This window comes from Tamandua tetradactyla, chromosome 11 (genome assembly GCF_023851605.1).
Source record: "Tamandua tetradactyla isolate mTamTet1 chromosome 11, mTamTet1.pri, whole genome shotgun sequence".
Classification (NCBI taxonomy): Eukaryota; Metazoa; Chordata; class Mammalia; order Pilosa; family Myrmecophagidae; genus Tamandua; species Tamandua tetradactyla.
Genome location: NC_135337.1, coordinates 33,050,417 through 33,078,315, shown reverse-complemented (window position 1 = coordinate 33,078,315; position 27,899 = coordinate 33,050,417). Strand labels below are relative to the sequence as shown.

General features: G+C 35.1%; 1 protein-coding gene across 4 annotated transcripts in view; it reads right to left on the bottom strand.

Annotated features, from left to right (window-relative positions):
* Positions 1-27,899, bottom strand: part of HFM1 (helicase for meiosis 1) — a 120,481-nt gene that overhangs the window by 64,040 nt on the left and 28,542 nt on the right. For all 4 annotated transcript variants that reach the window (XM_077120297.1, XM_077120300.1, XM_077120299.1 and 1 more), the window contains exons 15-21: positions 21,823-21,866; positions 21,615-21,716; positions 21,040-21,185; positions 20,128-20,222; positions 19,356-19,489; positions 15,024-15,071; positions 13,967-14,047 (exon numbers count right to left, since the gene is read on the bottom strand). In XM_077120297.1, coding sequence (XP_076976412.1) covers positions 13,967-14,047; positions 15,024-15,071; positions 19,356-19,489; positions 20,128-20,222; positions 21,040-21,185; positions 21,615-21,716; positions 21,823-21,866 — 650 coding nt within the window. The remainder of the gene's footprint in view (positions 1-13,966; positions 14,048-15,023; positions 15,072-19,355; positions 19,490-20,127; positions 20,223-21,039; positions 21,186-21,614; positions 21,717-21,822; positions 21,867-27,899) is intronic.

Below are 27,899 nucleotides of genomic sequence, written 5' to 3'. Positions count from 1 at the left end.
GCCAGCCTACAACCTCTCCTCTCTCTCAACCATGCCCCCAGCAGGGAAGAGTCTGCTGAAGTTAAAGGTACCACATCACCTTATGCTGGTGGGACCGCAGGCAAACAAGTGCCACATTCTGGGCAGGATAGAAAAATGCAGAGTCCAGAGGCTTCACAGGAACACCTTTCAATCTGCTGGGTCTCACCCTCAGGGAAAACTGATGCAGGTGACTCCTTCATCCTGAAAGGAGGCCACTTGGCCTGGGAAAATCTGGCTGGGGTCTATAATATCTAAGTAGACCCTCCAAAGGTGGGGGGTAAGGCACCATACAGGCAGGGCAATAAACAAGAAAACAAGAACTGAAAAATTCTGATCTGTTAAACAAAACTTAAGCTAGAGGTCCAGAATAAGCTGAACTGAATGTCAAAGAACACAGAGACAACAAAAAGTCATCCAGCAAGAAAATCCTAGGTAAAAAAAAGTGAAAAAAATCTCCAGAATAAACTAATTAAGGTAATTAAATGCCTAGGTGCCAGCAAAAAATAATGAATCACTAGGAAAATTGAAGATATGGCCCAGTCATAGGAACAAACCAACAATTCAAATGAGATACAGGAGTTGAAACAATTAATTCAGAATGTTTGAACAGACAAGAAAAACCTCATCAAAAATCAAATCAATGAATTGAGGGAGGATATAAAGAAGGCAAGGAATGAAGAAATCGAAAGACTGAAAAAAACAAATCACAGAACTTATGGGAATGAAAGGCACAGTAGAAGAGATGAAGAAAACAATGGAAACCCACAATGTCAGATTTCAAGAGGCAGAAGATAGGATTAGTGAACTGGAGGATGGAACATCTGAAGTCTGACAAGCAAAAGAAAATATAGTGACAAGAATGGAAAAATATGAGCAGGGACTCAGGGAATTGAATGACAACATGAAGCACATGAATATACATGTTGTGGGTGTCCCGGAAGGAGAAGAGAAGGTAAAAGGAGGAGAAAAACTAATGGAGGAAATTATCACTGAAAATTTTCCAACTCTTAAAGATTTAAAATTACAGATCCAAGAAGTGCAGCATACCCCAAAAAGAATAGGTCCAAATAGACATACTCCAAGACACTTACTAATCAGAACATCAGATGTCAAAGAGAAAGAGGGATTCTTGAAAGCAGCAAGAGAAAAGCAACCCATCACATACAAGGGAAGCCCAATAAGACTATGTGTAGATGTCTCAGCAGAAACCATGGTGGTGAGAAGACAGTGGGATTATATATTTGAATTACTAAAAGAGAAAAACTGCCAACTGAGAATTCTATATCCAGCAAAATTGTCCTTCAAAAATGAGGGAGAAAGTGAAACATTTTCAGACAAAAAATCACTGAGAGAATTTGTGACCCAGAGACTGGCTTTGCAAGAAATACTAAAGGGAGCACTAGAGACAGATATGAAAAGACAGGAGAGAGAGGTATGGAGAAGAGTATAGAAATGAAGACTATCAATAAAGATAAAAAGAAGAAAAATTAGACATGACATATAAAATCCCAAAGGCAAAATGGTAGAAGAAAGTAATGCCTGTATAGTAATAACCCAAATGTTAATGGATTAAACTCCCCAATCAAAAGACATAGACTGGTAGAATGGATTAAAAGCAGGGCCCATCTATATGCTGTCTACAGGAAATGCATCTTAGACCCAAGGATAAACATAGGTTGAAAGTGAAAGGTTGGGAAAATATATTTCATGAAAATTAAAATCAGAAAAGAGCAGGCGAAGCTACACTAATATCCAATGAATTAGACTTCAAATGTAAAACAGTTAAAAGAGATAAAGAAGGACACTATGTATTAATAAAAGGAACAATTCAACAAGTAGACACAGCAAGGAAAAATATTTATGCACCAAGCCAGAATGCTCCAAAATACATGAGGCAAACACTGAAAACACTCAAAAGAGAAATAGACACATCTACCATAATAGTTGGAGACTTCAATTCTCCACTCTCATCAATGGACATAACATCTAGACAGAGGACCAATAAAGAAACAGAGAGTTTGAATAATATAATAAATGAGCTAGACTTAACAGATATTTATAGAACATTACACCCCAAAATAGCAAGATATACCTTCTTCTCAAGTGCTCATGGATCATTCTCAAGGATAGATCACATACTGGATCACAAAGCAAGTCTCAATAAATATGAAAAGATTGAAATCTTACAAAACACTTTCTCAGATCATAATGGAATGAAGTTGGAAGTCAATAAGAGGCAGAGAGCCAGAAAATTCACAAATTTATGGAGGCTCAACAACACACTCTTAAATAACCAGTGGGCCAAGGAAGAAATTACAAGAGAAATCAGTAAATATCTCAAGGCAAATGGAAATGAAAACACAACATATCAAAATTTATGGGATGCAGCAAAGGCAGTGCTAAGAGGGAAATTTATTGCCCTAAATGCCTTTATCAAAAAAGAAGAAAGGGCAAAAATCAAGGAATTAACTGTCCACTTGGTAGAACTAGAGAAAGAACAGCAAAGCTAGCAAAAGGAAAGAAATAACGAAGACTAGAGTAGAAATAAATGAAATTGAGAACATGGAAACAATCGAGAAAATCAACAAAACCAGAAGTTGGTTCTATGAGAAAATTAAGATTGATGGACTGTTAGTGAGGTTGACAAAAATGAAGAAGAGAGAGGATGCAAATAAATAAAATCAGAAATGGAAGAGAAGACATAACCACTGACCCCACAGAAATAAAGGAAATAATGAGGATACTATGAACAACTTTATGCTAATAAACTTGACAATGTAGATAAAATGGACAAATTCCTAGAAAGGCCTGAACAACAAACATTGATTCAAGAAGAAATAGACGACCTCAACAAACCAATTATAAGTAAAGAAATTGAATCAGTCATTAAGAAGCTCCCCAAAAAGAAACACCCAGGACCAGATGGCTTCACATGTGAATTCTACCAAGTACTCAAGAAAGAATTAGTACCAATCCTGCTCAAACGCTTCAAAAATAATTGAAGAGGAGAGAAAGCTACCTAACTCATTCTATGAAGCCAACATCACCCTCATATCAAAGCCAGACAAAGATATTACAAGAAAAGAAAACTAGTCAGACCAATCTTTCTAATGAATATAGATGCAAAAATCCTGAGCAAAATTCTTGCAAATAGAATCCAGCAGCATATTAAAAGAATTATACACCATGCCCAAGTAGGATTCATCCCAGGATACAAGGATGGTTCAACATAAGAAAATCAATTAATGTAATACACTATATCAACAAATCAAAGCAAAAAAATCACATGATCATCTTGATTGATGCAGAAAAGGCATTTGACAAAATTCAACATCCCTTCCTGTTGAAAACACTTCAAAGGATAGGAGTAGATGGGAACTTCCTCAGCATGATAAAGGGAATATATGAAAAACCCAGAGCTAACATCACCCCCAATGGAGAAAACCTGAAAACTTTCCCGCTAAGATCAGGAACAAGGCAATGATGTCCACTATCACCATTGTTATTCAACATTGTGGTGGAAGTTCTAGCCAGACCAATTAGACAAGAAAAAGAAATACAAGGCATCAAAATTGGAAAGGAAGAAATAAAACTCTCACTGTTTGCAGATGGTATGATATTATATGTTGAAAACCCCTAAAAATCCACAGCAAAACTACTAGAGCTAATAAATGAGTACAGCAAACTGGTAGGTTACAAGATCAACACTCAAAAATCTGTAGTGTTTCTATACACTAGCAACAAACAATCTGACAGGAAAATCAAGAAAAAATTCCATTTACAATTGCAACCAAAAGAATAAAATACTTAGGAATACATTTTTTAATTATTAATTTTTTAATACCAAAAAACACCAAACAAATGCAAACATTCTTATTTTTGATCATTCTGTTCTACATATATAATCAGTAATTCACAATATCATCACATAGTTGCATATTCATCATGATCATTTCTTGGAACATTTGCATCTATTCAGAAAAAGAAATAAAAAAGAAAACAGAAAAAAATTCATACATACCATACCCTTACCTCTCCCTTTCATTGATCACTAGCACTTCAATCTAAATTCATTTCAACTTTTGTTCCCCCTATTATTTATTTTTATTCCATATGTTTTACTCATTTGTTGATAAGGTAGATAAAAGGAGCATCAGACACAAGGTTTTCACAATCACACAGTCACATTATGAAAGCTATATCATTATACAATCATCTTCAAGAAACATGGCTACTGGAACACAGTGCCACATTTTCAGGCAGTTCCTCCCAGCCTCTCCATTACATCTTGACTAACAAGGGGATATCTATTTAATGCGTAAGAATAACCTCCAAGATAATCTCTTGACTCTGTTTGGAATCTCTCAGCCATTGACACTTTATTTGTCTCATTTGACTCTTCCTCCTTTTGGTCAAGAAGGTTTTCTCAATCCCTTGATGCTGAGTCTCAGCTCATTCTTGGATTTCTGTCCCACGTTGCCAGGAAGATCCACACCCCTGGGAGTCATGTCCGATGTAGACAGGTGGAGGGTGGTGAGTTTGTTTGTTGTGTTGGCTGGAGAGAGAGGGCACATCTGAGCAACAAAAGAGGTTCTCTTGGGGGTGACTCTTAGGCCTAATTTTAAGTAGGGTTGACCTATCCTTTGTGGGGTTAGGTTTCATGTGAACAGGGGCTCAGCCTATAGCTTTGGTGGTCCACACTGCTTGTGAGAATATCAAGAATTCAATGTAGGGAAGTTGAAATTTCCCCCTTTCTCACCATTCCCCGAAGGAGACTTTACAAATACATTTTTATTCACTGTTCAAATCACTCTGGGATTTATCAGGGCATCACTCTGGACGAACCAACAAAATCTCATGTCCTACTTAAAAGGTTCCATGTCCTTATATGTTCAATTAAGCTGTCTACATAAGTTATATTAGGAAACGCACTAGTCAAAATATAAATTTTGTACCAAATAAACATTTTTTTTGCTTTAATCTCACACATAAGTCAAAATTTTAAAATATTAATTACCATCTATTTTTAGCACCCTGAAGTAATGACATTCCTTTGTTCTTCCTCATGCAAAAACACTCCTTAAATTTGTACATTCAGTCACCACCACCATACACTACAGGCACTCCCAGACTACACCATCTCAGTCTTTATCATCTATCTCTCCGATTTGATCTTTGCCCCCAGCCCTCCTCCCTTCACCATTCTCACATTCAGCTTCATTCATGTTTTAACATAATTGTATTACAATTAGTTAGGTAGTATTGTGCTGTCCATTTCTGAGTTTTTACATTCAGTCCTGTTGCACAATCTCCATCCCTTCATCTCCAATTACCCAATGTCTTACCCTATTTCTATATCCCAATGGTCTCTGTTACCAATGAAATTCTCCAAGTTTATTCACTAATGTCAGTTCATATTAGTGAGACCATACAGTATTTGTCCTTTTGTTTCTGGCTAATCTCACTCAGCATAATGTCCTTAAGGTCCATCCATGTTGTTACATACTTCATAACTTTATTCTGTTTTACAGTGCATAATATTCCATTGTATGTCTATACCACAGTTCGTTTAGCTACTCATCTGTTGATGGACATTTTGGCTGTTTCCATCTCTTTGCAACTGTAAATAATGCTGCTATAAACATTGGTGTGCAAATGTCTGTTTGTGTATTTAGGAATAAATTTAACTAAAGAGACAAAAGATCTATACAAAGAAAACTACAAGAAATTGTTAAAGAAATCACAGAAGACCTAAATAAATGGAAGGGCATACATACTGTGTTCATGGATTGGAAGACTAAATATAGTTAAGATGTCAATTATACCCAAATTGATTTACAGATTCAATGCAATACCAATTAAAATCCCAAAAACTTACTTTTCAGAAATAGAAAAAATAAGCAAATTTATCTAGAAGGGGAGGGTGCCCTGAATAGCTAAAAGTATCCTGAGAAAAAAATGAAGTCGGAGGTCTCATGCTACCTTACTTTAAAGTGTATTACAAAGCTACAGTGATCAAAACAGCATGGTACTGGCATAAAGATAGATATACTGACCAATGGAATTGAATAGAGTGTTCAGATATAGACCCTCTCATCTGTGGACAACTGATCTTTGATAAGGCAGTCAAGCAACTCACCTGGGACAGAACAGTCTCTTCAATAAATGGTGCCTAGAGAACTGGATATCCATATGCAAAAGAATGAAAGAGTATCCATATCTCACACCCTATACAAAAATTAACTCAAAATGGGTCAAAGACCTAAACATTAGATCTAAGACCATAAAACTTTTAGAAGAAAATGTAGGGAAATATCTTATAAATCTTATAATAGGAGGCGGTTTCCTAGACCTTACACCCAAAGCATGAGCACTGAAGAAAGAAATGGGAACTCCTTAAAATTAAACACTTTTGTGCATTAAAGGACTTTTGTCAAGAAAGTAAAAAGACAGCCTACACAATGGGAGACAATATTTGGAAATGATCTATCAGATAAAGGCCTAGTATCCAGAATATATAAAGAGATTGTTTAACTCAACAACAAAAAGACAGACAACCCAATTACACAATGGGCAAAAGGCTTGAACAGACACTTCTCAGAAGAGGAAATACAAATGGCCAAAAGGCACATGAGAAGATGCTCATCTTCCCTGGCTATTAGGGAAATGCAAATCAAAACTACACTGAGATATCATCTCACACCCACCAGAATGGCCATTATCAATAAAACAGAAAACAACAAGTGCTGGAGAGGATGTAGAGAAAGAGGCACACTTATCCACTGTTGGTGGGAATGTCAAATGGTACAACTGCTGTGGAAGGCAATTTGGCAGTTCCTCAGGAACCTAAGTAAAGAATTGCCATATGACCTGGCAATACCATTGTTAGGTATTTACTCAGAGGACATGAGGGCAAGGACACAAACGGACATTTACACACCAATGTTCACAGCAGCATTACTTACAATTGCAAAGAGATGGAAACAGCCAAAATGTCCATCAACAGACGAGTGGCAAAACAAGCTGTGGTATATACATATGATGGAATATTATGCAGCTGTAAGACAGAATAAAGTTATGAAGTATGTAACAACATGGACATTATGCTGAGTGAGATTAGCCAGAAACAAAAGGACAAATACTGTATGGTCTCACTGATATGAACTAACATTAATGAATGAACTTGGAGAATTTCAGTTAAGAAGAGCGGTCATAGGAGATAAAAATAGGGTAGATATAGGGTTATTGGAACTGAAGGGATACAGATTGTGCAAAGGGAGTGATTGTAAAAATTCAGAAATGGATAGCACGATACTACCTAACTGTAATACAATGTTAGAACATTGAATGAAGCTGAATGTGAGAATGATAGAGGGAGGAGACCTGGGGGCACAAATGCAATCAGATGGAAATCTATATGATAAAGACTGAGATGGTATAATCTAGGAATGCCTAGGGTGTATAATAATAATGACTAAATGTACAAATTAAAAAATGTTTTTGCCTGAGGAAGAACAAAGGAATGTCAATACTGCAGGGTGTTGAAATAGTGGTAATCGATATTTTAAAACTTTAACTTGTGTTAGACTAAAGCAAAAAATGTTTATTTGATACAAAATTAAAAAAAAAAAAGATTAACAGAAAGCTTTTATCCTTACAGGTGTCCAATATTTGCAATCCTATAAAACCTTGCCTTTCTGCAAAACTATATATAAAAAATAAGAGTTTAGGGGGAAAGTAGTGCTGAAGCAAATGACTCAATAATTAATACAACCTTATAAAAAGAACATTAACTTTAACTTAAATAAGATTAAACCTAGTGAAAATATAAAGACAGATAAAAGACATGTTAAATTCCTGAAAAGTCACAAGCATACGTATATGACATTCTATTAAAAAAAAACACATCAGCTGTGGGATATAAAAAGATCTGAGTTATAAATGCAAGGGACAAATATCCAAAGATTGGGAAGAAATGCATAACACACACTTTCATGATAGAGTACATGGCCATACTGGGTCCAAAGGAGAAACATCAGGTGAAAGGGTATCATGTATAGTACTATATTCCTTTGAGAATCCTTTGAGAATCTAACAGTGTTCAGCTGCATTCTTGTGTTTGATGTTCAGCTGCTATTACATGAGGTGCTGGGGAAAATGATGTGTAAGTGCAAAGTCTGAATTACACAGAGATGAGTCCCATTTTTACCAATTGTATATTAACTGATTTATGTTATCAACATACATGTTGCATTAGATCAGACTGTATTAAAAGAGAAGAAAGACTGATGATAAATTAGCTAAGTATCCATCTCAAGAAGTTAGGAAACAAACAGAAAAATAAAATGGAAGAAAGCAGAAGGAAGTTAGAGCAGAAATTAATGAAAGAGAAATAAATATGCCATAGAAAGGATGAACAAAGCTAAACGCTGATTCATTGAAAAGACTAATAAAAATAAAACTCTAAAAAAACTAATTATGGAAAATGAGGGAAGGCACATAATACAAATATCAGTTCAAAATATTTTTCAGTTTTCCTGAAAATTTCTTCTTTGATCCATGGATCATTTAGCAGTATATATACCAAAAGGAGTGAATTTTACTGTAAATAAATTAAAAAATAAAAATAAATACTGTAGGAATTTAGTAGTCACTGAAAAAGTCTTTTCCCAGCCAGAGGTTAGATAGCAATCTTTATATTCTTCCATTTTTAAAACCTTCATCTAAAAATATTTAATAAAGCTCTACTATTCATTCTGGTATATAAAATGTTTCCCAAACTGTTCCATAACAGTGTTTTGTTTTTTTTTTTTATTTTTCCCTGAAGCAAAGGCAACTCCACGCTCAGTATGATGATGCCATCAGGGAGCATTTCTCAGAAGGTTCTAGGCCAGTGTTGTTTGATCTTCTATTGAAAGTAGAGCTGTGGTTTATTAATTCTGACTTTGCCCTTGATTTTGCTCGGCCCCTGCTTCCCAACACTGTTTATGTCGGAGGCTTAATGGTCAAACCTATTAAACCAGTACCACTAGTAAGTAAAACTTTAGCCCTCAATTGGATTACATGTGGGCAGAGATGGTGACCACCATCTGCCAGTGGGATCCTGGGCCTGATAGGGTGAGGCAGGAGCGGCATCAGAGCTTCCTGTTTAAGGAGGCCCTCACCCTCATGGTCAAGCAAATACTAGGGACTGCTCTTACATGACCCTAAGACTAGGCATTAAATCACAATGTTCCTTAAGAACTGCCTGGGGACTTTAAAAATACCACGCTCAGGTCTGGGGTTGGACCTGGGCATTGACAATTTAAAAAATGTTTCCCAGGTTATTGCAATGTGTAATTGTTGTTGTGAACCACTAATGAGGCAAGAAGGCTAAAGATCAGTCTGAGAAAATTGTGAACTATTGGAGCAAAACATGCTGAGAGGCACACTGGGTATGTGGGGAAAGGAGACTTACCTCGTTCTGCCTTTACTTCTTCTTATGCCAGAGGTCCCCTCCCACCTTCTGCATCTCCGCCTCTATAAGGCCCACCACCCCCTCTGAGCACTGACTTTCTTCTTCATATGCCTAGTAACTACCACCTTTTGTCTGGCCTTGGAAATATCCCAGATGGCCATGTTCCCTGGACTTAGAGTAGGTGGAGGGTAGACCAGTCTCTAATACTGGGGTTAGGGTTGCAAGGACAAAAGATATACCAAGTGTCCCAGCTGTTCTTTTCCAAAACATCATTGTGCCTGAGAGTTCAGGATCCAAAACTGTTAGTGCTGCATTGTGTTATCAGCGCCTCAGGTGAAATGTGGGCTCTTTGGGTGGCTGGTAAAGCTATTTTCCCCCTACTCCTAATTTAATTAATATTATTTTTAAGGGAAAATGTGCACTGAGGTCTCAGAAAGTTCACTTCCTGGCCATCTAGACGCAGTGTACATGAACCCAATGCAGGGTCACTGAGCTGAACCAGAGACTAAGAACACAGTTTCAGAGGGTGAGGACAAGGCACTGAAGAAGGGGTGTATTTAGTAAGTAGACTGACATTCATTAGGTGGTCATTTTGGCTTTCATGAGAAGCTCTGTTCACTTCCTCTATTTTGTTATTTTGGTCCAGGACCTTGAGAACTTCATTGCCAAAGTTGGAGATGCTGGTTTTGTGCTTGTGTCCCTCGGCTCCATGTCAAGCACTTTTCAGTCCCAGGAGTTGCTCAAGGAGATGAACAATGCCTTTGCTCACCTCCCTCAAGGGGTGATTTGGAAGTGTAAGCATTCTTCTTGGCCGAAAGATGTGAAATTGGCAGCAAATGTGAAAATTGTGAACTGGCTTCCTCAGAGTGACCTCCTGGGTAAGGGCTTCCAGCCTGTTTTTCTCTTTTCATTTCCATGTCTTTAGCATTCTCACAGCTCTGACCTCTACTTGGGCAATCCTACCAGCACAAGAAGGAAGCAGTTGATACCTAGAGGCAAGGCTCCTGAAGGCAGGAGAGGAGCAGCTAGCTGGAGTTTTAGAGAATCAGGTTTTGTCTCCAATGAGATCATATGCCCAAATAACCAATGTTCTTTCATTCCTTTCTATCCCAGGACTCCTGTTGTAGCCAGAAGTCATATTCACCATCAGGTCACCTTGATCTCACTCCATCTGGCACTCAATAGAGTTGCCTAGACAGAATCCAAGATAACCTGTGAACTCAGAACACATACAGGAGGCAAGTGCCACTGTCTCGGGAGCTTCCTGAGCACAAGTTCAGTCACAGGTCCTTAAAACAACCCTTCACCCACCACACATACATATACACACACCCTCCTCATCTACTAATGGTTGAATAACTCATACTTTCACAACATTGTTGTCTACAGTGTCTTTAGGATATGTTTTAAAACAGTGTTTTAAAAATTTTTATTAATAAAACCAATCAACATACAACACAAATATTCTTAACATATGAACATTCCATACTTGGTGTGCAATCAATGGCTCTCCATATCATCACATGGTTGTATATTCATCACCGTGATCATTTCTCAGAACAATTACATCACTCCAGAAAAAGATAAAAAGAAAAAAGGAAAAACATACATACCATACTCCTTATCCCTCCCTCTCATACCCCTTACCCCTCCCTCTCATTGACCACTAGTATTTCCCTCTACCCAACGTATTTTAACATTTGTTCCCCCTATTATTTATTTATTTATAATCCATATTTTTTACTCATCTGTCTATACTGTAGATAAAAGGAGCATCAGAACAAGGTTTTCACAATCACACACTTTGCAAAAGTCATTATCATTATACAATCATCTTAAAGAAACATGGCTACTGAAACACAGCTCTACAGTTTTAGGCACTTTCCTCTAGCCTCTCTAATACACCTTAAACTAAAAAGGGGATATCTATATAATGCATAAGAATAACCTCTAGGATAACCTCTCAACTCTGTTTGAAATCTCTCAGCCACTAACACTCTATTTTGTCTTATTTCTCTCTTCCTCCTTTTAGTTGCAAAAGTTTTCTCAATCCCTTGATGCTGAGTCCCAGCTCCTTCTAGGATTTCTGTCCCACTTTGCCAGGGAGGTGTACACCCCTGGGAATCATGTCACACGTAGAGAGGGGAAGGGCAGTGAGTTTGCTTGCCTTGCTGAGAGGCCACATCTGAGCAACAAAAAGGGTTCTCTGGGGGTGACTCTTAGCCCTAGCCTATCCTTTGCAGGGATAAATGTCATATGAACAAACCCCAAGGCTGAGGTTCAGCCTGTTCATTTTGTTGTCCTCACTGCTTGTAAGAATATCAGGCCTTCTCCAAATGGGGAGGCATAACAGTGTTCTTTGAAATATTAATGATGATCCATGAAAAAAAGTTTCTATGGACAAGTAAGAGGGTAAAACTGTGGGTTAACCAATTTGGGCTCTTTTTATTGCCTGCTTCTTGGCACCTTTAATATGATATTGAACTCCATGAATCTCTTAGAGAAGACAGAGAATGAAGTTTACCCTAAATCGTTTCACTACAGAACCTCCCCCTTCCGTAACAAGTTGGCTACGGCATGAAGATCTAAAATGATTTTCTCTATACTATTTCTTGAAACATCAATCCTAAGGCAGTTATTTTCAATTTTAATTTGCAAAGAAAGCTGGGGAACAGATTTAAAATACAAATTCTAGGTTGAATTCAAATTAAAACTGAGGTTTGAAGGTCTAGGGTGGAGTTCAGTAATTGTATTTGGGGGTGGGGGTGGTGTACATGGTTCGGGAATTGAACCCAGGTCTCCCACATGGAGTAACTGCATTTTTAACATAATAGCCCCCTTAGTTGATTCTGATAGCAAGTAGTAAACCCAACTGTATTTTTAGGAATATTTTCAGTTCTACTAAGAAGGGATTGTCTTTTTGGTGCTTGCTGACTACCTGGATATGGAATGACTGAGGGAAAAAAGAGAAACCACAGATATCAAATATTTTACAGTAATCTTGGCTTAGCAAAATGGTAATGCTATTCAGAATAATAGGCAAGTAGAGAAATATTTTTCAAGTCTTGAACAAAACAGAACTCATGCTTACAGTTAAATGTATGTACAATTTTAATATTTGATTATCAATAATAATTCAGTTAACATAGGTAGGACACACAATATTGCCTGTTTTGCAGATAAATAAACTAAGGCTCAGTGAGCATAAGATTACAACTAGCAAGCGGCAGAAATGAGCCAAAAATCCAAGTATTTTGATCCCAAATTCTATATTCATTCCACTTCACAGTATTTCAGGTCAAATTAACTCTCATATGCCTTCAAGTACAGATTTTCAATAGAAAATGAGGGATCAAGTTTTGCAGAGAAGGTGAGAAAGCAGGATCAAAACTACAATTTTGAACTCATTTGCATAATGATTAAAGCTGAACCTGGGGAGATAAATTATGTTTCTGAAGAAATGAGCATACTGTGGGGATAAAGATCCAAGTTCTGAAATTTTAAGGTCATAGTAGGCAAAAAAGGTCAGCAAAGAGATATTAGAAGAGCAGAAGAACCAAAAGAGCAGAGTATGAAGAAAGAAAGTTAATTATACGGTGTTCACTGATGATGAAGAAAGAAGAATAAAAGTTATATAGATAATTTAGTAGTTATATCTGAAGGGAAAAAGAATGACATCTGTGGGAATAAAATTCTTGATGAGAGTAAAAAGTATCTTAAATGAAGAAATTAGATTAGTGATTCTCATGCCCTCTCTAATTAATACATAGAAGACAATCCTCAGAAACAAAAATTAGACTTATCAGAAAAAGGACCAGTGAAGAAGGAAAATAAAGTTACATATCTAGGGCTGGGAGTAAGGGCAGTAAATTTTTTTTTTTTGGCATGGGTAGGCACCGGGAATCAAACGTGTCTCTGGCATGGCAGCGAGAACCCTGTTTGCTGAGCCACCATGGCCCTATACTTCCCCACTTTTATATGCTAAAATATCTTTACTTTAAATAATTAATTTGGAATAATGAGATCAATATTTTTCTCCAGGAAACTTCTAATCATGAATACTTAAAACCAGAAAACATTCTTTCTCTTCCTCTTCCATTATAGTCCAAAATAGAATTATAAAAAGAGAGAGATAAAGAAAAGGAGCCAATCATCCAGCTAATCAACGTTTGAATAATTAGGAACAGGAAAAAGGATATATAGAAAAATTATAATAGATCTAAAGCAACCCAAAGATTTGAGCATTTCAATTATTTCCTAAAAATTTACCAGAATTTATGAGGACAATATGTGTGCCTGTCAAAAATTTTAATTTTATAAATAGAACTTTTACATAAAATTATCATACTTTATTAATAATGATGTTACCCAGTTTAGAACTGAGATCACAGTTTACTTTTAGCACTTTCTAAATTTTAGCAGAACAAGTTTTTAATTTAGTCTTACATAAGCAATTATTAAATTTATTAACAATGATGGAAAAATTACCAGTCGGTTTGAAATTTACATCTTCATCCATCTTTATCAAATCCACAGATGACAAATCATTCAGATTCTTAAAACATAATTCTGTTTAATTACAGAAAATATATTTTATGTTAGTAAAATAAGGAAGCAGAGAGAAATAGAATTAATTATTAAATATGCTAAAATTGAGTTTCCATGTATTATTCTGGGAAGAATTGTAGTCCCTACATAAGAAGTAAGAAAAATCTCATTTAAATAAGAGGTAACTAATATACTAAAAAGATTTTCTAATAGTAACAATACAAATAATAAAAATAACTCAATAAATGATAAAATAACATTTATTATTTAAATATATAAGCTTTAAAATTCAACAGCAGCAATATGAATATATACCATTATTTATCCACAGTATATTTAGTCTTTAAGAAGCTTTAAACAGATAATTTTCTTGCTTCATCTTAACTTTGCATTTTTATCTGCCATATATGTATATCCAAGAAAAGAATAAAAGTTGACTAAATATTTTAGTGGATCTAGATATTTTTTTTCTTTTACTGAAAGAGGTAGCAACCCTAATAAAACCTTGACAATATTTTGATACTTTGAAAGACAGATGATGAAATACTGAGTGATCAACTGAAAAATAAAGTGGGGTTTGATAGAAATATATCATTATATCATTATTATCATTAATTTCCACAGATTAGGATACGAAGGTTAAAATCATGCTAGGCCTATAATTTCAATTAAAATTAAACCAGAATAGGAAGAGTTGTATATCTATAGGCAACATTTTCAAGACCAGGGTCATTTTAAAAATAAAAAACTAAACCAGGTTAACATATTATAAAAAAGAAAATATTCTGATATGAATTACAAATCAATTCAGAAAAAAGTAGATGTTCCAAGCTATATTTATGTTTAAGAAAGAAGTAGTTCATTTATATTTTTTAGTGCAAACAATAAAGTTACTTTTTGGAAAATAATTTACAAAAGAATAATCTTACATTCATATTAACTATTTTCATTAAAATTTACAGAACACAATTTTGTTGTAGAAGGAAATGCATCTAACCTTGTAATTTTGCTTCAATTCCATCTTTGTTCAATTCACATGCAAACCCTGTATAAGTAATGAAAGTTCATAAAAACAAAATAGAATGGATTTAATTCATCTGTATATGGTCAGTTCATATCCTAGTTAAGAAGAGTAGTCTAATTAAATCTCACATAGGAAAAACAAATAACAATGAATTCAAATAAGGCTAAACTATCTATAGAAAATAACTACTGTTGTGAAATTATTTCATTATCATTTGCCCATGTTTTGCATATTTTGTTGTGTAACAGGGAGCAGAAAGCTGCATGTTAGCAAGAACAGAACAGAACAAATTCTTAATGTCTCACACATACCAAATTTCTGTCAAGTGATTAATATTTTCTAATGGACTTCCATTATAAAATGGATGTTCCCATGAAAAAACGTTTGGTAATGCAACCATTTTGGAAAACTGCACTATTTACCAAGGCTGAATGTAATAGGGTGATGTCTACACACCCTATAAAACAATATTTTCACTCCTAGGCACATACCAACAGTAATATATGCACATGTACCAAAAGTCATATATATATATAAAACAATGCTTATAGCAGAATTATTTATAATTCAGAATTCTAGTCATCAAAAGATTCCTTAAGAAAGTGAATAGGCAAGCCACAGACTGGGAAAAGAACTTTTAGTACATATTTGACAAAGGACTCATCCAAAATATAGTAAGAACTCCTATAATTAGTAACAAAAAGACAATTTAAAAAAGAATAAAAGTGTAGGAACACTTCATAAAGCAGGATATTGAAGTGCCTAATAAGCATATGAAAAGTGTCAGTACTGATCAGGAAAATGTAAAATAAAATCACAATAAGAAACCACTGCTCACACACAAGAATGACTGAAATTAAAAAGACTGACAAAACCAATTGTTGGCAAGGCACAGCTACAACTCTCATACACTGCTATTAAGAGTATAAATTGGTTCAACTGCTTTAGAAAATGATTATAGTTTGGAGTATCTACTAAAGCTAAACATAGGTCATAGGCCTAGCCTATGATGGAGCAATTTTAATCCTAAATATAAACCCTACAGAAAGGAATGTACATGTCTACCAAAAGACATGTACATACAAGAATGTCTATAGTAGCTTTATTCATCATAGTCAAAAATTGAAAATGGCCTGTTCATCAAACAAAAGTATGAATAACTATACTATAATGTATTCATACAACTGGATATTGCACAATAACAACAAACTGCTACTGATATAGGAGTATACTGATATACCCAATATTATGGATGACTCCCATAGACATATGTTGAACAAAAGAAGCCACCCAAAAGAGTACTGTATAATTCTATTTATATGAAGCTCAAGAGTAGATCAAACTAATCTATGGTGACATAAGTCAGAAAATTTACTCTAGGGTGTATACTGAAAGACATGAGACACTGAGGAAAAACTTCTGGGAAATGTTCTACATCTTGATCTGGACTGTGGTTGTGTGTGTGCATGTGTATACACAATCTGTAAAACTTCATTCAGTTTCATTATCTAAGGTTTGTGAAATTCACTGCCTGTGATACTACAATAAGAAAAAAGGCACTTACAAAAAAATAAAGTAATCATGAGAAGGAAGACATGCAAATTAAGACACAGACAACATTATTCACACGTAATACTGATAAAAGTACAACATCAACTTCCTGAAAGTGACACTGAAAAAAATGGAAACAATATGGTAATCTCAAGCATTGCTGGTGCCTGCAGAAACCACTATGGTAGCAATTTGGCATTACATATCAAATTTACAAATGTGTACATCTGTTGACCCAGCAAATTCATTTCTAGGAATTGATCATATAGGTAGACTTACACGTGTGAAAAAAATCAGAGTTATTTTTCACTGCATTATTTGTAAGAGCAAACAATTATATAAAGCACAAAAGATGGTTAGAAAGGGCATAGCCCAAATACCCCTAAAAAGGAGGAGAAAGATCAAAGGTGATGGTGGAGTTATACAGAGAAGGTAGGGTTCAACAAAGAAGTATGGTTGCTGAATCATTACATTGATTTTTTTTAGCCTCCAGTATCCTGAGCAGCTAGAAATAAAAACCTAAAATTGTGGACTTGCAACCCATATCAAACTCCAAAATCTGTTCTATAAACTAATGGGTGCAAAGTGCTTTGAAATTTATTTTTTTTTTTATATATGCTATTTTTTACAAAAAAAAAAAAGAAACATGGTGGAATGAAAAAAAAAGATATGGACAGTATGCTACCATTTGAGTAATAAAAAATAGGTCATCATTTGGGGGTTGCTTAAGTAAATCTTGGAACACAGGTAAAATGGAATACAATTTAGCCATTTAAAAAAGCTTCCAAGATATATTTAAAAAAAAAAAAAAAAGGAAGGCACAAAACAGTAATGGTTTAAACAAATATGGCCACAAATTATTTGATACCTTTTCTCCCCAAGAGATGAGTCTAACTCTTCTTCCCTTGAGTGTGGCCAAGAGTTAGTGATTTGCTTCTAACAAATATGGTATAGTAGAAGGGACTGTGTGTGACTTTGGAGGCAAGGTCATAAATTTAGGCACTGCAGCTTCCAACTTAATCACTGTTTTCTTGAACCACTTGTGTTGGGGGAAGTCAGCTACAATTTCATGAAGACAGTTCCAGATAGTGAGAAACTGAAGCCTTCTGACAACAGCCAGCAAAGACCTGTGGCTTGTAGCTAACAAATCTTTAAGTAAGCTTTCTTGGAAGTAATTCTCCAGCCCTAAAAAGACCTTTTCAGATGACTGTGGCCCTAGATGACATTTTGGTTACAACCACACAAGAAACCCTGACCCAGAACCACCTAGGTAAGACAGTTTTAGATTACTGATCCTTATAAACTGCATAAGATAATAAATATTTATTATATAACAATAGAAAACTAGTATGACCACCATTTGTGTTTAAGTGGAAAAATAAATTAAACTTTCTTATTTGTTAATAAGTGCAACAGATATAGAAAATTATTTTTTAAAAAAGGTATATGAATGATTATAGAACTGGAGAAGGGAAGGGAGAGAAATAGGAACTGAGCAAATGCATGGGCTGGGGAGAGGAATGGAAGACTTTTAACCATCCATATTTCTATACTTTATGATTTTTGAACCAGGTAGATATATTACTTAGGCAAAATTTTAATGATATACATTTTATATAGATATTTGTTCTAGTTTGCCAGCTGCTGGAATGCAATATGCCAGAGACAGATTGGCTTTCAATAAAAGGGGATTTATTTACTTAACATATACGTTACGTTAGTTACATATTTATTTAGTTAACATAACGTTCTTCAGAGGAAAGGCAGCTAACCCTCAACTGAGGTTCTTTCTTATGTGGGAAGGCACACGACGATTTCTGCTGGCCTTCTCTCCAGGCCTCTGGGTTCCAACAACTTTTCCTGGGGTGATTCCTTTCTGCATCTCCAAAGGCTTGGACAGAGCTGCTAGCGCTAGATGAGGTATGCTGAGCTGCTCTGGCTGTGCTACATTGAGCGCTCTCATTTAAGCACTAGCCAATTAAATCAAACATCATTCATTTATGAATGATGAGGTAGCAGGTACACCTCCTAGCTGACTGCAGATGTAATCAGTAACGGATGAGGTTCATATGCCATTGGCTCATGTCCACAGCAACAGAACTAGGCACTTTCACCTGGCCAAGTTCACACCTGAATCTAACTACCACAATATTCTTTTAGTAAAGATTTAGTTCATCCTTAGAGAGCTGAAATTTTGAAACTATGTGCATTAGAATGGTATTGCAATGAGTCAGGTTTTAATTTCAGATTCAGCAATTCTAAATATTTTTATTTTATACATGTAGCATATGAAAGAACCTTCTAGAAGCAGCATAACTAGATGTTGGCATTAGAAGCAGGATGAAAATTCCAGCAGCAGTAGTGGTAGTATGTTTTGATTTCTTATAAATAAAAAATGAACAGTTACAGATTCAGAACAATGGAGCTGTTGAATGCAAAGCACAGGCAAAATTCAAGGCTTTTAAAAATTTTAGTTATTTTAAATAATCTTAGGCATTTTTATTACTAATAGTGGTATTGAATTTTTTCTAAAAGGCCTGTACTTTATTTTATTTTTAATGGTGCTAATTTTAAATCTTATTGAATGACTAAGAGTAAAACAGATAGATTTCTCACTTTTGAGTACTTTTGCCTCTAAATGTATTTGTTTCTACTACCTGTTAGATTCTTTAATCTATTCTGTAACCTATTAGTATAAATATAAACCCAGATGGTTTTTAAAAATTACTACTTTCTCAACTCAAAGTTACAAACCATAATGAGATGGATTTTTCAAGGCTCTAATATAAAGAAAGGTTGATCGTATCCATTCCAAAGCAATAGTCACATCTGTGATGGTATGCAATACTATCTCTGCATTTAAATGTTCGATAAGATGTCTGTGCAAACTAGTGAAAAAACAAACATTTGCATTAGTAATATGCATTTCAATGCCATAACTCTTTATTCTTTACTTCAATAGTTTATAATATATTCAATGCTACTTTAATATCATAAAAGGTAACATCTCCATCAATATAAAAGAAAACTTTAAAAAGTCAGTTCAAGTTTTAAAAAGGTTTGATATTCCTCTCTACTTCATGGCTCTAGAAGACAGATTATCACACATACGAAAAAAGAGAGAGGTGATGGTGAATTATACATTATTTCTTCCAAAACTATTATTATCAAACACTTTACTAAAAGGTTAAAGGTTACTGATTACCTTTCTCTGTATTACTAACCAAATTTTAAAGATGTGAAGAGTTGTGAAAATTATATTCCACCTCTTATTATTAATTTGGCCAATTATAACAAGGATCCATGTTACTGTGTGGTAAGGAACACCAATGAATGAAACTATTTTCTTATTTTAAACTATTAATATCATCTACTAAACTACTTAATATCTAGATGGAACTATTGAAAAGCTCCAATAAAATGGCTTTAGGAAACATGCAAACCAAATTTCCTCTTACGATATTAAAAGGAAAATTAATAGACTATATTAACATTGTTTTCTTTTTTGGAGTTTTTTCTGTATTACCTGCTTTCTACAGTGTCACTACAAGCCAACATCTGAATGTACTTCTCTTTTGTACTTAACCGAGTCATAATAACTGCAGTAGCTGTAGTGTCAAACTAAAAAGAAAAAACAAAAACACAGAGAGAAATTCAGTAAAGAAACCAAATGTTGGTACGAGTCCACTTCAATAACTTGAGATTTTCATTTTATATTAAACTGTACCCTTGCCTTAAACAACAGGTTAAAAATGTCTAAAAAATACTTTTGAATTTGGAATGTTATCTGAAAATTTAATTTAAAAAACATCCAAAAGTATAACTGTAAATACGACTTTGATTTTAACATAATGTAATTTGGCAGTGATAAAATCAAAACAAATTTAAGAAACTGAGTAAAACTTATAAGATTTTGGGTAGTTTACCCCATAAAAAGTATTTGTCAGAATAGGGTATGTTTTGAAATGTGTATGGGCTGGTGATACTTCACCATAATGCGTGGGGACCACTACTGGCATTTAGTACCAGGACCCAGCAATGCTACATGTTCTGTAATGCATATGACAGTCCTACCCATTGAAAAACTGTCCCATCCAAAATGCTAACAGCATTCTTATTCAGAAAAAACACACACAAAAAATATAAACAAACAAAAAAACTCAAAAGAAAAAAATACTTTAACAGTGTACTCATCCCTTCAGAAACTCATCCCTTCATCAACTGACAGGAACTCAGAGGGAGTATATCCTGGTGGGTAAGACTTGTTTTACTTCTATGCCTCCATTAAAATAGACTTTCTCAGTTACATTTATTTTTAAATTTAATCTAAGCATGAAATGTTCATCTTTTTTTTTCACCGAAGAATACACACAAGGGGCGTTTTGCTTTTAACATGCCTTTAAAATAAATTATAAAAAGAAAGGTTAATGTCACTTACTTGAGGTCGACCAGCTCTACCAATCATCTGCAGAATGTCTGTTTCACTGTACTCTTCAAACATTCCTCCAGCGTAATGCATTGTAGATTTTATAACAACTAGGTGAGCTGGCAAATTTACTCCCATAGCTAATGTACTGGTAGTAACTGCATCAGATTAAGGAATAGTAATGTCAAGCCATATAGCTATTGTTTCAGAAAGACATTTTCTTATAAAAGACATTTGTATAAAAGTTATAAAAACTTATATATGCAAAAATAAACAAAAGGAAGAAACCTCATATATAGGAGAGTTAGAAAAGAAGGAAGAAAAAAGAACATTACAATCTAAAATATCCATCTTGAAACCAAAAAATTATCAAATTCATACTTTGCAAAATGCACTATATTTGGCAACATGATAAAAAACTAAATATTGCTAAAGAGTTTACTGTAGCTCATACATGAATGGATAATTATGTAATTTTAGATTCTTGAAAGAAAAGCAGAAATAAGAATACTAGAGTTTTTTCTTTTTTCTCTTAAAAATAACTTCCCAAAATATTTATTATATTTATAAGAATACGTTTTACTTACAAATAACTGGTATATCTCCAACCATAAAAGCTCTTTCAACTTCTTTTCTATCTGACAGCTCCATACCAGCATGATGATAAGCAACACCATAGATTAAGACATCTATAATAGAAATATGTCATCTGTTACTTATTGTTACTATTTCATCATGAATTGATTCCTTTTATCTGTTTTGTAAATGCAATTCAAAAATTATCTCTAAACCTACCTCTCAGTTTTGAATCTCTTACGGAATTTGCACACTTCTGTAACCTATATAAAAATACCATAGAATTATTGAATTAACATCAGAAAACTCTGAAATAATTTATTAATTAAGTATTTTGAAGTTTATAGGTATACCATTATATGGAAACTGCCTTAATGAATTAGAGAATATCCAACTTTCATATTCAAGAATTCCTAATTTTTAATCCATAGTACTGAAGGTCACTTTTCAATTAAGAATTGGGAAAACTCATTTTTCCATAGGGAAAAAAAAATTTATATTCTGATTATGTTCATGGGTTAGAATATTAAAGCCTACCTCATAACTTGCCTTAAAAATATTTGTAAATAATAATAATTTTTAAAACTCTATCACTAATAAATGAACAAATAAAATGGAAATTAAAAAGTAGTTATTTATTGCATTCTGCAATATAGCATTTCAAGAAAATTATGTTAATTAAAGGAGAAGAAGAGAGTTGGCAATTTGAAAAGGAATTCTGGGTTCTTTCAAAGAATTTGGAAATTATTAGGTTTGGTTTTTAAGTATGTCTAAGAATCCCAAAATTTGTGGTTTTCCATTTCCTTGTTGACAATATGACACTAGTGGGCATTCTTTTTATAACATTCATGATTTTTTTCTGAGGATTGTAATGGAATGAATAAAAGACAAAAGGGCATGTTACTATTAAGTACAAACACGGCTATACACTGTTAGAAGGCTTTCAATACAATCTTATCAATTGTCAGAGTAATATGAAATAGGTGATCCTCATATATTCAACCCTGATTAAGAAGCTGAAGCTTATAGAAGTTAAGTAATTTGCCCCCTGGTACACAGCTAGTAAAAGTGGCAATGCTGCACTTTTACTTTGTTCAATTTTTTGTACTTTTTTTCAATTTCAGGTCTCCAACTACATGCTTTCTAATACCAGGATTTTACTCCTGAATACTCCTATTTTTAGCCCAACAATTAGAAGGCTCCAAATTACTTATGGATACTTACAGCCTCTTTATCCTATATCTATACTTTCTTTTAATTCCAGTTTTACCTTTATTACTAGTTTTATGATGAACTGGTTAAATCATGATTTGATTCCAGAAAAGGTTTTTTGTTAGCAAAATAACCTAATGGATGCATACATTCTCCCAAAATACTTGGCCACTGGCCATAAACAGCCAAGGAATCCTCTTGAAAAAAAAGACTCATGGGACATCCTCATTAAGAAAGTACTACCAGGCAGGCCATGGTGGCTCAGCAGGCAAGAATGCTTGCTTGCCATGCCAGAGGACCCGGGTTCGATTCCTGGTGCCTGCCCATGTTAAAAAAAAAAAAAAAAAATTAAAGAAAGTACTACCAATTAATTTCCTGAAGTTAACTGAAAAATTTCCAAATACAGAAATATTTTTTATTTAAATCCATGATGCAACAGAAAAATTACTTAATGAAAAATTAAGAAACCAGAGCACAGAAAAGCTGGGTATGTTAGACTAAGAAACCTTAATAAAAGACCAAAAGAAGTCTTGTGGGAGTAGCTGGGATATGAAAAATTAAAAGGAGACTGATGAATGGATTAAAAAGCATAATTCAACCATATGCTGCTTACAAAGACACAGGAAGGATGAAAGTGAAAGGATGGAAAAAAACATGCCATGCAAACAGTAACCAAAACAGAATTACAGCAGCTGTACCAGTATCAGATAAAATAGATTTTAAGCCAAAATCAGTTATGAAAGACAAAGAAAGTCACTCTATACTGCTACAGGGATTAATTCTACAAATAGATATGATAATTATAAATATAATAAATGTATATGCATCTAACAGCAGAGACTAAAAATATATGAAGCAAATATTGACAAATTTGAAGGGAGAAATAGATGATTCCACATTAAAAGTTGACAATTTCAGTATATCACTTTCAATAATGAATAGAATATCCAGACAGAAGATCAATAAAGAAATGCCATAGAAGTAAAATATGTTTGGCATTATCTATTTGTTTTGGGTTTACTAGGTAAATAGCACTTTCCTTCCATAAACATCTCATCTCACGTTTTTCATATGAGAACATTGAGACATCAGTGTGAAGACATCCTGAAATCCTAAGAGTACCATTACCCCAACTACCCTCCAAAATCTAGTTTGTTTGTATGGGCAGAAAGATTCATCTATCTATTTTAGATGGCTAGATGTTTGTGGAATCTCTTAGAGGAGTGCTTGCCTAATTTACTGGGAAAAATCAGATAGGAAGTTGTCCATAGTCCCAGTAAGATCTTAATAGTGACTTGGATTAGGAGGTGGTAGTCTTATATTTAAGATCTATGTAGAAGTAATAATAAAAAGGACCTGGTAACTAATTGTCTAAAAGATGTCATTGCTGTCTTGGGTTTTTGCCATGAGCAACTATGGAGACAAGGTATAATTAACTGAGATGGGGAACACTGAAGGATTAGCTGCTTTGAGATAAAGAACCATGGTCCTATTTTTTGACATTTAAGTCTGAAATGCCAGTAAGATATACAATTGGGAGATGTCAATTAGGCAGTTGGACTGCTGATATGGAACTCAGAAGAGACGTTAGTATTAGAGCTATAAATGTGGTAATTCACAAACAAATATGTGTGTTCATATATTATTTGAATCAATTTAAGTAAATACAATCACCTAGAAGTTTGGAATTAGAAAGGATGACCTAGGATAGAACTTCTAGAATGTCAATATTTAAGAGTTGATTAGAGAGGAAATGTCACCAAAATAGTAAGACACTCCAAGATCTCATCCCCTCACCCCATAGAAGCTTTAAATAGCAAGCAAAATTGGGCAGAGCTATCTTTCTCAGAGCTCCTGAAAACAGAGGGGTACAGTAACTGGATGACCACCAAATCAAATAAAAGGCAAAACTTAAAAATGGGAGGAAAACCCTTTGGTGCCTTTGTTTGCCCTTTCCCCACCTCCTCCCTTAGCTCAGTGTGAAACCAGCCCACACCTCCATTGCAGGTCCCCACCCAAGTTCTGCAGGGCTGTCCACATAGGATGCAGTTAGGCCTGTGCCAACCTGTGTAGTGAAAGCCTGAAGGACTGAGTCAGGATATTCATCACAGGTTTGCCATCCCAGAACTTCCCTACTCATAGAAGCAGATCACAGGCACAGGGCCACTAGAATGCTATAGGAGAACAGTTAAATTGCAGCTGCCAGGGACAAAGATTAGGCTGTGGAACTACAGTATAGTGCCTGGGACCAGAAGGAAACACTAACTACTGGGGAAAGGTACATTTATATCTGTGTAAATGGGGGAATCCTAGCCACATGCACATATTCAGGACAAGATACATGCTCAGAAAAGATGGGGCTGGGCCCTATGCTTTCACCTCGGGCTGTTCTTTAAATTCATTTTAGGCACTTATTCAGGCCAACCTGAAAAGACTGGAAAGGTGCTGTGGTAGTTAGATTCAGTTGTCAACTTGGCCAGGTGAAGGCACCTAGTTTTGTTGCTGAGGACATGAACCAATGGTACATGAACCTCATCTGTTGCTACTTACATCTGCAGTCGGCTAGGAGCATGTCTGCTGCAATGAATGACATTTGACTTAACTGGCTGGTGCTTAAATGAGAGAGCTCAACGTAGCATAGCTAAAGCAGCTCAGGACACCTCATTTCAGCACTTGCAGTTCACCCCAGGCCTTGGAAGATGCAGAAAGAAATCACCCTGGGGAAAGTTGTTAGAATCCAGAGACCTGGAGAGAAGGCCAGCAGAGACCATCCTGTGCCTTCCCACGTAAAAAAGAATCTCAGTTGCAAGTTAGCTGCCTTTCCTTTGAAGAACTAACAAAATAAATCCCCTTTTAAAAGCCAATCCACATCTGGTGTGTTGCATTCTGGAAGCTAGCAAACTAGAACAGGTGCTTTATGTTCTTGTTTGTTCTTTTAAGCTCCTGGCATTTAAGATAACCTCTGGCATAACACAAGTTAGATACAAACTTAAGGAACAGCTGCCTCAGTGACTAAATTCTAGACATCACACATTAAATATTAAAATGCCAATGTTCAAGAAAATATTACAAAATATGCAAAGAAACAGAAATGATGGTCCATGCAAAGGAGCAAGATAGAGGATTAGGACCAAAAATGAAGAGAATGAGACCTTGATGAATACCAAAGACTTCTAAAAAAATTGCTATAAATATGTTCAAAGATCTAAAGGAAAATATGGGCAAAGAACTAATAAGGAAAACAACAGACGAACACAGAGAGCATCAATAAAAAAATAGAATGCATAAAAAGGAACCAAAAAGAGCTGAAGATCACAGTAACCAAAGTTAAAATTCCATAGAGAGTCTCAACAAATCTGAGCTAGCAAAAGAAAGAATCAGAGAATTTGAAGATAAGACATTTGAAACTATTGAATCTGATAAGAAGAAAAGAAAAAAATTAAGAAAAGTGAGCCATAGAGAACTGTGGAATACCATCAAGCATACTCAAATACACATTATGGGAGTCCCAGAAGAACAAGAAAGGGAGAAATGGGTAGAAAGAATATTAGAAGAAATAATGACTAAATATTTTCCAAATTCAATGAAAGACATGAATATACACATCAAAGATGCTCAATGAACTCAAGCAAATTAAGCCCAAATAAATCCACCCCAAAATACATTACAATCAAACTGTAGAATGCCAATGTCAATGAGAGAATCCTGGAAGTCACAAGAAAAGAAGCAACACTCCATGTACAAGGAGCCTCAATATAAAAATTAAGTGTCAATTTCTCCTCAGAAGCCAATGTTTCAGGAAGATAGTGGGATAGCATATTTAAAGTGCTGAAGGCAAAAAGTGCCAAGCTAGATGCTAAAATATGTCAAAATTGTCTTTGAAAAATGAGGAGAGATTAAGACATTCCCAGATAAACAAACAGTAAAGGAAATAAAAAGCAATGTTTTAAGTGGCAGAGAACTTGGCAAATTTAAGTTCTGTTGTCAAATGGAAGACAGAAGTTGAAAATGATGAACTTGGATATTTAGCTGAGAAGATTTACAAGCTAAGTATGGAAGGCAATGTCTGGTTTCTCTTTGCAGCTTTTAAAATGTGAGAGAAAGTGGATAAGCTGAAAACTGAACTCTTAGGAACAAAGAAGTCAGAACAGTTTAGAAAATTCACACTATCCAGATAGTGTGCTCTAAGGCTAGGGTCAGAAGTGGCTCTATCAGGGACCTCCCTGAGCTTCCAGAAAGTGAATCCCCAGAGAATAGTGCTCCATGCAAAGGTTTGACTGAATATGGAACCAGTCAGCAATTTCAGAGGAAATAAGGATCGGAAATGCAGTTATGCAGGAAGGATCTATGGTAAATCCTTTGTCTGATGGTTTGGACCCCTGTGAACTACATGCACTGTAGTTTTTGTGAAATGTGTATGAGCTGAACCAGTCAGTCTGGAGTGAAAGGGGGCAGAAAAGGGACAAATTGAAGGGTAGAACCATGAAAGCTGAAGTCTGGACCAAAGAGATCTCCTTGGGCCAAGACAGCATCCCACCCATGTGTGTGGAAATGGCAGGTCTTCTCCTATGTCTGGAAGAGGCAGAACATCTGTACCTGCACTTGGAAGGGGAGGGTCTTCCAACTCATTATTCACGAGAGGACTAAAACCTCAGTTCTTGGAGAGGGTATGGCCTGTGCCCCAGGGATTGTGGACAACCTAGCAGCCATCCTGATGCTCAGAGAGGGTGGATTCTTCACCCCAGTATTCAGGGAGAACATGGCCACTGCAAAAGCACTTGTAAGGGTTTGGGCTACCTCTCCACTAGACCCAGACGACAAAACATTGATTTATAGATGACTTCCAGACCTTCAAATATAAAGGATTTTACACTGGTGGGTTTGGGACCCATGACTCCTGTTTTCCTTTCAATTTCTCTCTACTGGAATAGGAATGTCTATCCTATACCTGTCCCTCCATTATATATAGAAGCAGACAACTTGTTTCCAAGGTTTCCCAGGTCCACAAAGGGAAATTTTATTTCAGGAAGACCACACTTATAACTGATTTTGATGAGATTTTGTACTTAGCATGTTACTAAATG